Genomic DNA, 12,500 nt, shown 5'->3' with positions numbered 1-12,500 from the left:
TTGTTTTTGACACTTAAACACTGAAAATAACACAAATATAATATAAACACACTGAAATACAATTACTAACAGTTACACATCAATAACAATACAATAAAAGCTGCACTTTAGTTTTACTTCTTTATTGTTTCCTGACGCTTCTTATTCCCCTCAGCACCGGCGCATTCACACGAGAACAAAGCTTACCAGCGAGTGAGGAATGTGATTAGTGGAGGAACTTATGAGCAGTAATAATGAAGAGAAGTTTAGTGCTCCTGTATCCTTCTTTTACTACATTAAACCACGTTAAGCTTCATTCTGAACCAGAAGCGTTTTAGACTCTGGGAGAAGCTGATTCTGATTCTCACCATTTCTCAGAAGCTGGAGCTGTAACACAAGTTTAAAAGTGAAACAGGGAGGAGAATCCAGATAAACACAGATACATGTGGAGCTGTAACCCTGGATCTGCACCTTATTCCACACTGATGCTGATTCAGCATCATTCACCAGTGTAGCTGTAAACTCGGTGGGCTATGGGCTGGCTTAGGTGGCACAGCGGTCTCTCCAAGGTCTCGGACAGACATGTGATACGCAGACGTGATTGGCCGTGTCTGAGGAGGGTACGACCGAACCCCGTTTCTGCGATGGATCGCCAACCTGTCCAGGTGGTTCCTGGTTTGGCGCCTAGTGTTTCCCGGTGGACCCTGACCAGGACAAAGCGATAGATGAAAAGTTTATGTGTGTAAAGATTTACCCCAAACGATGTGGGGATCATATCGTCTAGGTGCGCCTGAGGCTGCCTGGATGAGTTGTCGCCGAGCCCTTGGACGACATTTTCCCTACTGGTTTCGAGTTCCTGTGGGAACCTTGAGATGAGAACGGGCGCTCCCTAAACTACTGGAGAGACCGTAGGAGGCCACAGGCACTCCCTGGGTAGATTCACTTGAACCCTCAAGATGTTAGAAGCTGTCACCAGTTGGTCATTATGCCGGTCATTATTATGACAGTGTTGCTACCGGCAACTGTCGTGATTGGTCGTGTTATGACGTCATCAGATCGGCAGAGTGCTCGCGGCGAAGTGCTGCTCTCACTGTGGTCCGGTGGAGTCCTACAGCTTCAGCCTCGTTCCTCTCCGTGTGAACCCACGTCTCGTTGGATGATCATCATTAGTATAGCATGCTCTTTAACCTGCATCACTGTTAGCATAGCATGCTACTTAACCTGAGTCATTATTAGTATAGCATGCTCTTTAACCTGCATCACTGTTAGCATAGCATGCTACTTAACCTGAGTCATTATTAGTATAGCATGCTCTTTAACCTGCATCACTGTTAGCATAGCGTTCTGTTTAACCTGAGTCATTATTAGCATAGCATGCTCTTTAACCTGCATCACTGTTAGCATAGCATGCTACTTAACCTGAGTCATTATTAGTATAGCATGCTCTTTAACCTGCATCACTGTTAGCATAGCATGCTACTTAACCTGAGTCATTATTAGTATAGCATGCTATTGTGACCTGATTCCTTGTCAGCATAGCATGCCATTCAACCTGCATCACTGTTAGCATAGCTTTCTGTTTAACCTGATTCATTGGTAGCATAGCGTGCTATTTGCACCAGAGACATAAAAGCTATAAGCGGTGTCTGAGGGAGGGCGTGGTCTCCTGGGTCTCTGTGTATGTAATATGATACAATCAGTCTATGTTTCACCTTAAGGTGGCGCTGATGAGAAAGTGTAAATAAATATTAGTTTTATTGGTGTCATTTTTAACGTCTTAAATAAATATATGCCATCATAAGATCGGCGCAAAGTGCTGCTCTCACTGTGGTCCGGTGGAGTCCTACGGCTACAGCCTCGTTCCTCTCCGTGTGAGCCCACGTCTCGTTTGATGATCAGAGATGAAAGGAAGTCGGTAACCGTGACGACTTACGGTATGAATCTTTATTCGTCAGCATCACACATACATACACACAAACATCAACGGTGCAAAAATGATCAAAAGTATCGGGACGCCCGTCGGACGTCCCTTATTAAAACAGAGTGACCTCTGTGTGACCTTTTCATTTAGAACAGCAGCCGCTCGAGAGTCTGAAAGTGTGTCTGTGGGAATTTGTTAACAATGGCTTGTCTGGGGTGTTCTTGCCACCACAGGACCCACCGGGACCCTGACCAGGATAGGGAGGTTAATGAAAATGAAATGAGAGAGACAGTTTGCACTGAGCAGCGAACGCAAACACCCTCATATCTTCTAGTCCTGGAATATATAACCTGAGATCTGGAAGCCACGCCCCCAGGACGCGCCCTCGCTCTGATTGGTTGAATCTGGCCTCTCCTGTAGGAACTCTGACCTCTAGCTATGAAACACCGCTGGGATGAATCGGAACTCTCAGGCCTTCTCGCGGGACGTCGGCGTCCGACCCGACAAACGGCTGAACAGGCACAAATCCCCACAGACGCGCACCTCATGATGCCTGATATTTAGAAACGCCGTCCAATTATTCACAAGTGTTTCGACCGACCAGGGTTCCAGTGGGCTGGTGGTCCTACAAACCCACGTTCACACACTCCAAAGATATCAGGTGTCCACATACTTTTGGCTTTAGAGTGCGTCTGTGGGGGTTTGTGCCCATTCCAGGCATCTGTCGGGTCAGGCACTGATGTTTGTACACAGTCCTGCTAGAACAGTAAGGGACCTTCCCCAAACTGTTGGCACAAAGTCAGGACCTGAACCGTAAGTGTCAGGTAATCTCATTGGTCAGTTTGCTCTTGTGGGCGGGGGCCTGTGCTATACAGTCTTAATTGGTGACCAGAAGTCACTACTCAACGTTAAACGTCCTCATTTGTCAGTTTGAACATGTGGGCGGAGCTTTTGGCAACATTGCAAATATAAAAGTGGGCGGGGCCTGTGCGCTACAGTCCTAATTGACTATTGGTCGCTTTTACGTTCTCATTATAAAAACTGACCGATCAGATCTCGCCACGTGTCATGACAAAACGTCACTGGTCAGTTTGACAGCGTGGGCGGAGCTCTTGTGACATAACAGAAAGAAGGGCGTGGCCTGCACGCTACAGTCTTGGGTAATATGCGAATTCTTCTCACTGGTCAGTATGGAATGTGCGCTACAATCTCAATTGACCAATCAGTGACCAGAAGTCACCACTGGACTGTAAACGTCGTCATTTGTCAAATTGTTCTAGTGGGCGGGGCCTGTGCTATCCAGTCTTCATTGATTATTGGTCGCTTTTACGATCTCATTATAAAAAAAAATCAACCAATCAGATCTCACCACGTGTCATGACAAAACGTCATTGGTTAGTTTGAACATGTGGGCGGGGCCTGTGCACTACAGTCTCAGTTGACCAATTTTGGTGACAAAACAGACAAAAAGTGGGCGGGGCCTGTGCGCTACATTCCAGGGTAATGAGCAAATTCTTCTCGTTGGTCAGTTTGAGATGTGGGCGGGGCCAGTGCTATCCAGTCTTGATTGATTATTGGTCGCTTTTACGTTCTCATTATAAAAGCGGACCAATCAGATCTCACCACGTGTCATGACAAAATGTAATAGTATTGCATTCTGACTTTTAATTGGTCAGTTTAAACATGTGGGCGTGGCCTGTGCACTACAGTCTCAAATGACCAATCAGTGACCAGAAGTCACTACTCAACTTTAAACTTACTCATTTGCTCTTGCGGGCGGGGCCAGTGCTATCCAGTCCTAATTGATAATTGGTCGCTTTTATGTCGTCCTTATAAAAAATCGACCAATCAGATCTCAGGATGTCAAAACGTCATTGGTCAGTTTGAACGTGTGGCCGGAGCTTTTGGCAACATAAATAAAAAGTTGGTCGGGGCCTGAGCGCTACAATCCTAATTGACTATTGGTTGCTTTTATGTTCTCATTATAAAAACGGACCAATCAGATCTCACCACGTTATGACAAAATGTAATAGCATTCTGACTGTTCATTGGTCAGTAAAAACATGTGGGCGGGGCCTGTGCACTACAGTCGTCATTGATTATTGGTCGCTTTTACGCTCTCATTATAAAAAAAATTGACCAATCAGATCTCACGATGTCTCGTTACAAAACGTCATTAGTCAGTTTGAACATGTGGGCGGAGCTTTTGGCGACATAAAAGATTAAAAAAGTGGGCGGGGCCTGTGCGCTACAGTATCAGTTGATTGTCATTGCCGTCAATTTCTGACCAATCAGAAGTCACTACTCAACAGTTTTAAATGTCAGTTTGCCACTGTGGGCGGGGCTTGTCAGACAATCTCAGTTGCTTAATGACGTCTGATTGGTCGGTTTGCAGAGCCGGGCGTGGCGGGTGTTAGTTGATGCGCTGGTAGCTGCTGGAAAGGTCGCGCCTCAGTTTGCGTATGCAGATGTAGACGCCGCCCAGGACGAAGAGGACGAGAGGAGTGCCGAGGCCCACGGCCATGATGGACATCACCAGAGGAGAGAAGAAGTCTGCCGGGGGAGTTCCGATTCCTGCCAACACGGTCCTGGAACACACAGAGAGAGAGATACATGAGGTGAGACACCTGTTCTATCTGTGAAGCGTGGTGGAGGGTGCTTAAAACACCTCTGTTTTGTGGGAAGTTATAACCGTTTCTGTTCGTAGGAAGCGCGTTTATTTATTTTGTACACCAGCGCATAACACCGTTCTCCTTTAGAATTACAGCCGCTTTTGTCCGAACGAAGCGTGTTTGTGTTGGTTTGGTTGGTGGTTTTTGTATTCCAGCTCATCATCGCCTGTTTCATCCGGAATTAAAGCCGTTCTTCTGTGACAACCAGCAGAAGCGCCGGTGAATCCAACATAAACATCATCTCCAACTCATCTTGTAAAGCTAAGTATATTTCTTTGTTGTTATGGCCCCAGCAGGAGCGCTGTATCCATGTTCCGAGTGTAATATGTTCAGTTATTCCTTCTCCGTGTTTAGTGATAACTTTACATGTGATAAGTGTAGATTAGTTGTTAGTCTGACGGAGAAGATCTCAGTGTTAGAAGGGCGCATTCGGGCGTTAGAACAGACTACTACTAGTGAGGGCTTAGATTCAGCTGTAGCAGTCCCGAATGCCAGCAGTTCAGGTACAGAACCCCAGACTCCAGCATTAGAGCCCTCACAGCGGGGCGACTGGGTGACGTCTCGGCGACATAGTCGTAGGGCAAAGCACCGACCATCTCAGTTGCACGTGTCCAACAGGTTTTCCCCACTCAGTGAGCCACCCGCTGAGAAGCCTGTTAATGTAAGTGCTCTGGTTATAGGAGATTCTCAGCTCCGACACGTGCGTATTGCAACCCCCATAGAGACACCAGCAACCATAGTCACTTGTATTCCGGGGGCCAGGGCGCCCGACATCAGAGCAAACCTGAAAGTGCTGGCTAATGCTAATCGTAGATTTTCGAAGATTGTTATCCACGTCGGCACTAATGATGTTCGTTTACGGCAGTCTGAGGTTACTAAGAGTAATGTTATAGAGGTGTGTGAGTTAGCTAGGTCGATGTCTGAGGCAGTAGTGTGCTCTGGCCCCTTACCGATTCCACCCAGTGGCGAAACCTACAGCAGGTTGTTGTCGCTGAACCGCTGGATGTCTAAATGGTGCTCAGAAAACTGCATTGATTTTGTAGATAACTGGTCCACCTTTGAGGGAAGGCCTGGTCTTTTGAAGCGGGATGGTGTCCACCCCACGTGGGAGGGTGCTGCTCGCATTTCTTGCAGCATAGGTGACAGGCTTTACCACCGCGTTAGTGTAGCGGCAGATAGTGGTAAATGACTATCCAGAGCCAAGACCAGGCAGCAGACTAACAGGCCTATCCGACTGTCTGCGAGTCGCCATCGGACGTCACCTGGAATCCTTAGGTCACAAACCATTGAGACTGTGTCTGTTTACCGTGGCAGGTGTAAGCCAAAACAAAATCAAAAAGTATGTCATAATAACTTAATTAAAATTAATCTAAATGAGCATCATGAAAACCCTAGTAAGGCTAAACTAAAGTTAGGACTTCTAAACATCAGGTCACTTGCATGTAAAACAGTAATTGTAAATGAAATAATTACAGATAATAGTCTTAGTGCACTTTGTTTAACTGAGACCTGGGCTAGACCTGATGAGTATCTAAGTTTAAATGAAGCATCTCCTCCGGGTTACAGTTATGAACATAAGCCACGTCTTAGCGGTCGTGGTGGAGGAATAGCCACAATTTATGATAAAGACATAGGTCTCACTGTAAAATCAACTCCCATAACAAACTCGTTTGAAGTTCTTATCTCTGACATAACCAATAAATGTTCATCTGATAAAACTAGTATGTTTAAACTGGTTACTGTTTATCGACCCCCTGGTCCTTACTCAGAATTTCTTAACGAATTTGCCGATTTTCTTTCTAAATTAGTCTTATCAACTAAGAAAGCTCTAATTGTTGGTGACTTTAATATTCATTATGAGGATAAGTGTAATCCACTCAAAACTGCGTTTGACTCTATTTTAGAATCCTTAGGCATCACCCAAAATGTAACAGGACCCACTCACCGCTGTAAACATACCTTAGATTTAATACTTACTTATGGTATAAACATAGACAACCTGGAAATTGTACCACAGAATGACTTAATCTCTGATCACTCTCTACTAATTTATGAAGTGTCCCTGTCCAATAATATACAGCAACCAAATCGTTTAAAATATAAGCGCACTATTACATCTGCAACTGCAGCAGCGTTCATAAACTGCCTACCAGAATTACCAAATATATCAGCATCAGAACCTAAAGAACTAGATCAGGCAACTCAAAACCTAGAGACCGTACTGCGCACAACCTTAGATAACGTAGCCCCACTCAAAACTAAACTGATTAGGGAGAAAAAACTTGCTCCATGGTACAATGACCACACATGCGCACTTAAACAAGCAGCACGGAAATTAGAACGCAAGTGGCGTCACACTACACTGGAGGTGTATAAGATTGCTTGGAAAGATGCTCTAACTGAGTATAAACATGCACTTATAAAAGCTAAATCTTTATATTATTCATCCCTAATAGAGAAAAATAAAAACAATCCCAGATTCCTTTTTGAGACAGTGTCCAAATTAACTAAAAACGTTAATGAAACTGAATCTAATATACCGCCTGACTGTACCAGCGATGATTTTTTAAAATTCTTTAATGACAAGATAGAAAAAATACGACTTCAGAGTCAGAGTGTGTCACTTCCCAATGTTAAGTATGGACTCACTCCGAGCAGCATTGGTGATAACAGTGGTGATAATAGTAACGAGTTAATCCAACTAAATTCCTTTAATCCAATCTCCCAAAATGAACTAACTGTGTTGATTAAATCATCGAAGTCATCATCGTGTATACTCGATCCTGTTCCAACTCGTTTACTTAAAGATTTACTCCCAGCTATTGTAGAGCCCCTGCTTACATTAATCAATGCATCCCTTAGCCTTGGGTATGTACCTAAATTGTTTAAAAGTGCTGTTATTAAACCCCTGATTAAAAAACCTAATCTTGATACACATGTTTTATCTAATTATAGGCCAATTTCAAACCTTCCTTTTGTCTTTAAAATATTAGAAAAAGTCGTTTCCAAACAATTATGTTCTTATTTGAATGAAAATTGTATTCATGAAAAATTTCAATCAGGATTTAGACCCAACCATAGTACCGAAACCACATTAATTAGAGTAGTTAACGAGTTGTTAATGTCTTCTGATAATGGATGTGTCTCTTTTCTTGTTCTATTAGATCTTAGTGCAGCGTTTGATACGGTCGATCATAACATTTTACTGGAGAGGCTAGAAAATACAGTAGGTGTTAAAGGACTCGCACTCTCTTGGTTTCAATCATATCTGACTGACCGCTCTCAATTCGTTTATGTAAATAATAAATGCTCGGAAACTACAAAAGTAAAGTATGGTGTTCCACAGGGGTCGGTACTGGGACCGCTATTATTTACACTCTATATGCTTCCACTAGGTGAAATTATTCATAAACATGGCATAAACTTTCACTGCTATGCAGATGACACACAGCTGTATATATCAGCCAAACCAAATGATACTGACACAATCAGTAAGATAGAAGATTAAAGTGTAAACGACATAAAAAACTGGATGTGGTGTAATTTTCTTTTACTTAATTCAAATAAAACTGAGGTTTTACTTGTTGGCTCTAAAGCTGCAAGAGACAAGTTGTCTAACCTGGTGCTAAACTTAAACATGTTCTCTGTTACTCCCAGCCCAGATGTAAAAAACTTAGGTGTCACAATAGATTCAGATCTTTCCTTTGATACACACGTCAATAATATTACTAGAGTTGCTTTCTATCATTTGCGTAATATCTCTAAAATAAGAAATATACTATCTGTTAATGACGCTGAAAAACTGATCCATGCGTTTATAACTTCTGGGTTAGATTATTGTAATGCTCTTCTAACTGGATGCTCTGGTAGATCCATAAACAAACTCCAGTTAGTTCAAAATGCAGCAGCTCGAGTGCTAACTAGAACTAAAAAATTTGATCATATCAGTCCTGTTCTATCATCTCTACACTGGCTGCCAGTTAAATTCCGCATTGATTACAAAATACTTTTACTAACTTATAAAGCGCTACATGGTCTGTACCACAGTATCTGAGTGAACTTATTAATCACTACAACCCAGCACGTCCACTTCGTTCACAAGATGCAGGGTTACTTATAGTTCCTAAAATTAAAAAGACCACAGCTGGTGGAAGAGCGTTTTCTTACAAAGCTCCACAACTCTGGAATAATCTTCCTGCCTCTGTTCGGGATTCGGACACGTCTCAATGTTTAAGTCTAGACTGAAAACATATTTATTTTCTCAGGCTTTTGATTAATATAGACAAAGGCGCAGAGCTTGGGGGTTCTTGGTGATAGAAACTTGTGGTGATCAGGGATGTTGGGTTGCTGTCGTTCTGCCTCTCTTGTCCGATCACTCAGGTTTGATGACGGTGGGGAGATGGGCGCTGATGTCCTGTGAAAGCCTTCATGACCTTGTTACCTGCTTGCTCTCCCTTTTAGTTCTGCTGTAATAATTAGGGCTGCCGGAGTCTAAAACTCTCTGTAAAACTGTTTGTCAACTAGCATTGTACATTATTAACTACATTCTCTGTTGTTTTACCCCGAGGGCATTCTGATGGAAACCTGTTTACCCGCCGAGGTTAAGGATTGAAGTCGAGACTGCCGGGACAACGATGCTTCTCCTGTCAGATGTGACGGGTCTGGAGTAATTGCAACGACAAGAAATCACTACAGACTTTATTGAAGACTAGAGCGGATAACAACTCTATTATTATTTATTTATTTATCTATTTATTACCAGTTATAACTTTTAGATCATTTACCTCTGTGTTTGTATGATTTGTGTAAATCGTGTATTTATTTAAAGTTTCCTCCAGGCCACCCAAGAAGGATGGGCCCTGCTGAGTCTGGTTCCTCTCAAGGTTTCTTCCTGTAATTTTCAGGGAGTTTTTCCTTGCCACAGTCGCCCTCGGCTTGCTCAACAGGGGTTTTTGTATCTGTTGGTCCTGGATTTTGTTGCTTTGAGACAATGTATATTGTAAAAAGCGCTCTATAAATAAAGTTGACTTGACTTGACTGCTGCATCAGTAACATGAGGTGAGACACCTGTTCTATCTGTGAAGCGTGGTGGAGGGTGTCTCACTGCTGCATCAGTAACATGAGGTGAGACACCTGTTCTATCTGTGAAGCGTGGTGGAGGGTGTCTCACTGCTGCATCAGTAACATGAGGTGAGACACCTGTTCTATCTGTGAAGCGTGGTGGAGGGTGTCTCACTGCTGCATCAGTAACATGAGGTGAGACACCTGTTCTATCTGTGAAGCGTGGTGGAGGGTGTCTCACTGCTGCATCAGTAACATGAGGTGAGACACCTGTTCTATCTGTGAAGCGTGGTGGAGGGTGTCTCACTGCTGCATCAGTAACATGAGGTGAGACACCTGTTCTATCTGTGAAGCGTGGTGGAGGGTGTCTCACTGCTGCATCAGTAACATGAGGTGAGACACCTGTTCTATCTGTGAAGCGTGGTGGAGGGTGTCTCACTGCTGCATCAGTAACATGAGGTGAGACACCTGTTCTATCTGTGAAGCGTGGTGGAGGGTGTCTCACTGCTGCATCAGTAACATGAGGTGAGACACCTGTTCTATCTGTGAAGCGTGGTGGAGGGTGTCTCACTGCTGCATCAGTAACATGAGGTGAGACACCTGTTCTATCTGTGAAGCGTGGTGGAGGGTGTCTCACTGCTGCATCAGTAACATGAGGTGAGACACCTGTTCTATCTGTGAAGCGTGGTGGAGGGCGTCTCACTGCTGCATCAGTAACATGAGGTGAGACACCTGTTCTATCTGTGAAGCGTGGTGGAGGGCGTCTCACTGCTGCATCAGTAACATGAGGTGAGACACCTGTTCTATCTGTGAAGCGTGGTGGAGGGTGTCTCACTGCTGCATCAGTAACATGAGGTGAGACACCTGTTCTATCTGTGAAGCGTGGTGGAGGGTGTCTCACTGCTGCATCAGTAACATGAGGTGAGACACCTGTTCTATCTGTGAAGCGTGGTGGAGGGTGTCTCACTGCTGCATCAGTAACATGAGGTGAGACACCTGTTCTATCTGTGAAGCGTGGTGGAGGGCGTCTCACTGCTGCATCAGTAACATGAGGTGAGACACCTGTTCCATCTGTGAAGCGTGGTGGAGGGCGTCTCACTGCTGCATCAGTAACATGAGGTGAGACACCTGTTCTATCTGTGAAGCGTGGTGGAGGGTGTCTCACTGCTGCATCAGTAACATGAGGTGAGACACCTGTTCTATCTGTGAAGCGTGGTGGAGGGTGTCTCACTGCTGCATCAGTAACATGAGGTGAGACACCTGTTCCATCTGTGAAGCGTGGTGGAGGGTGTCTCACTGCAGCATCAGTAACATGAGGTGAGACACCTGTTCTATCTGTGAAGCGTGGTGGAGGGTGTCTCACTGCAGCATCAGTAACATGAGGTGAGACACCTGTTCTATCTGTGAAGCGTGGTGGAGGGCGTCTCACTGCTGCATCAGTAACATGAGGTGAGACACCTGTTCTATCTGTGAAGCGTGGTGGAGGGTGTCTCACTGCTGCATCAGTAACATGAGGTGAGACACCTGTTCTATCTGTGAAGCGTGGTGGAGGGCGTCTCACTGCTGCATCAGTAACATGAGGTGAGACACCTGTTCCATCTGTGAAGCGTGGTGGAGGGTGTCTCACTGCTGCATCAGTAACATGAGGTGAGACACCTGTGCTATCTGTGAAGCGTGGTGGAGGGTGTCTCACTGCTGCATCAGTAACATGAGGTGAGACACCTGTTCCATCTGTGAAGCGTGATGGAGGGTGTCTCACTGCTGCATCAGTAACATGAGGTGAGACACCTGTTCTATCTGTGAAGCGTGATGGAGGGTGTCTCACTGCTGCATCAGTAACATGAGGTGAGACACCTGTTCCATCTGTGAAGCGTGGTGGAGGGTGTCTCACTGCAGCATCAGTAACTGTGAAGCGTGGTGGAGGGTGTCTCACTGCAGCATCAGTAACTGTGAAGCGTGGTGGAGGGTGTCTCACTGTGTGGGCGTGGCACTACTCACCAGCTGATGAACTGGACGGCGTCCGAGCCTTCCTCGTCCACGGTGTGGAAGCTGACGTTGAGGCCGTAGGTGTGGGGATTGTGGGTAAAGAAGGCGCTGATGATGGGCGTGGTCGGCGGGCGGGGCAGGGGGACGGGCTCCGAGTTGCTGCAGGGACACGCGTCCTCGATGGCGGGGATGTTCTTACGATACGCCACGGGTTTCCACTGAGAGTAACCGACCAATGAGGAGGAGGAGGAGGAGTTATCTCCAGACCACACCCACTCCGACACCTGCAGGGAGAAAGACACGCCTCATGAGATGCTCCGTCGCCTGGCGACCAGGTGATACGGTGGTGGCGGGCGGCGCTAGGTTACCTTAAAGATGGAGGGCGTGTGCTCGTCGTCGATGGACCGGTGGACGTCCACTCTGCTCCGAAGCTCCGCCCCGGTCACCACCTGCAGCTCCAGCGCCAGCCGTGATTGGTTGGTGCGAGGCTTAACGCCGCTCAGAACCACGCGCAGCTGGGAGGAGTTAGCGTTATGGAGGAGGCTCGGCCACGCCCTCTCACGCCCCCCGGACTCGTACCCCGAAAACTGAGGACGGAAAGAGTGTGTGAGTGTGTGTGTACCTGTATACAGGCGGAGGTGTTAGAGATGGTGTGTGTGTGTGTGTGTGTGTACCTGTATACAGGCGGAGGTGTTAGAGATGGTGTGTGTGTGTGTGTGTGTGTGTGTGTACAGGCGGAGGTGTTAGAGATGGTGTGTGTGTGTGTGTGTGTGTGTGTACCTGTATACAGGCGGAGGTGTTAGAGATGGTGTGTGTGTGTGTGTACCTGTATACAGGCGGAGGTGTTAGAGATGGTGTGTGTGTGTGTGTGTGTGTGTGTG

The 12,500-nt window shown here is 45.8% G+C and overlaps 1 protein-coding gene across 1 annotated transcript in view; it reads right to left on the bottom strand.

Moving 5' to 3' along the window:
• Window positions 1-1,908: 1,908 nt before the first annotated feature.
• glmp (glycosylated lysosomal membrane protein) overlaps window positions 1,909-12,500 on the bottom strand; it is a 21,842-nt gene continuing 11,250 nt past the window's right edge. Inside the window, exons 4-6 of the mRNA XM_063014671.1 lie at window positions 11,988-12,206; window positions 11,632-11,903; window positions 1,909-4,488 (exon numbers count right to left, since the gene is read on the bottom strand). Of these exons, the coding sequence (XP_062870741.1) occupies window positions 4,314-4,488; window positions 11,632-11,903; window positions 11,988-12,206 (666 nt within the window). The 3' untranslated portion in view covers window positions 1,909-4,313. The remainder of the gene's footprint in view (window positions 4,489-11,631; window positions 11,904-11,987; window positions 12,207-12,500) is intronic.

Source organism: Trichomycterus rosablanca, chromosome 1 (assembly GCF_030014385.1).
Source record: "Trichomycterus rosablanca isolate fTriRos1 chromosome 1, fTriRos1.hap1, whole genome shotgun sequence".
Taxonomy (NCBI): Eukaryota; Metazoa; Chordata; class Actinopteri; order Siluriformes; family Trichomycteridae; genus Trichomycterus; species Trichomycterus rosablanca.
The sequence above is the reverse complement of the archived record's forward strand: the minus strand, read 5'-3'. Positions and strand labels throughout refer to the sequence as shown.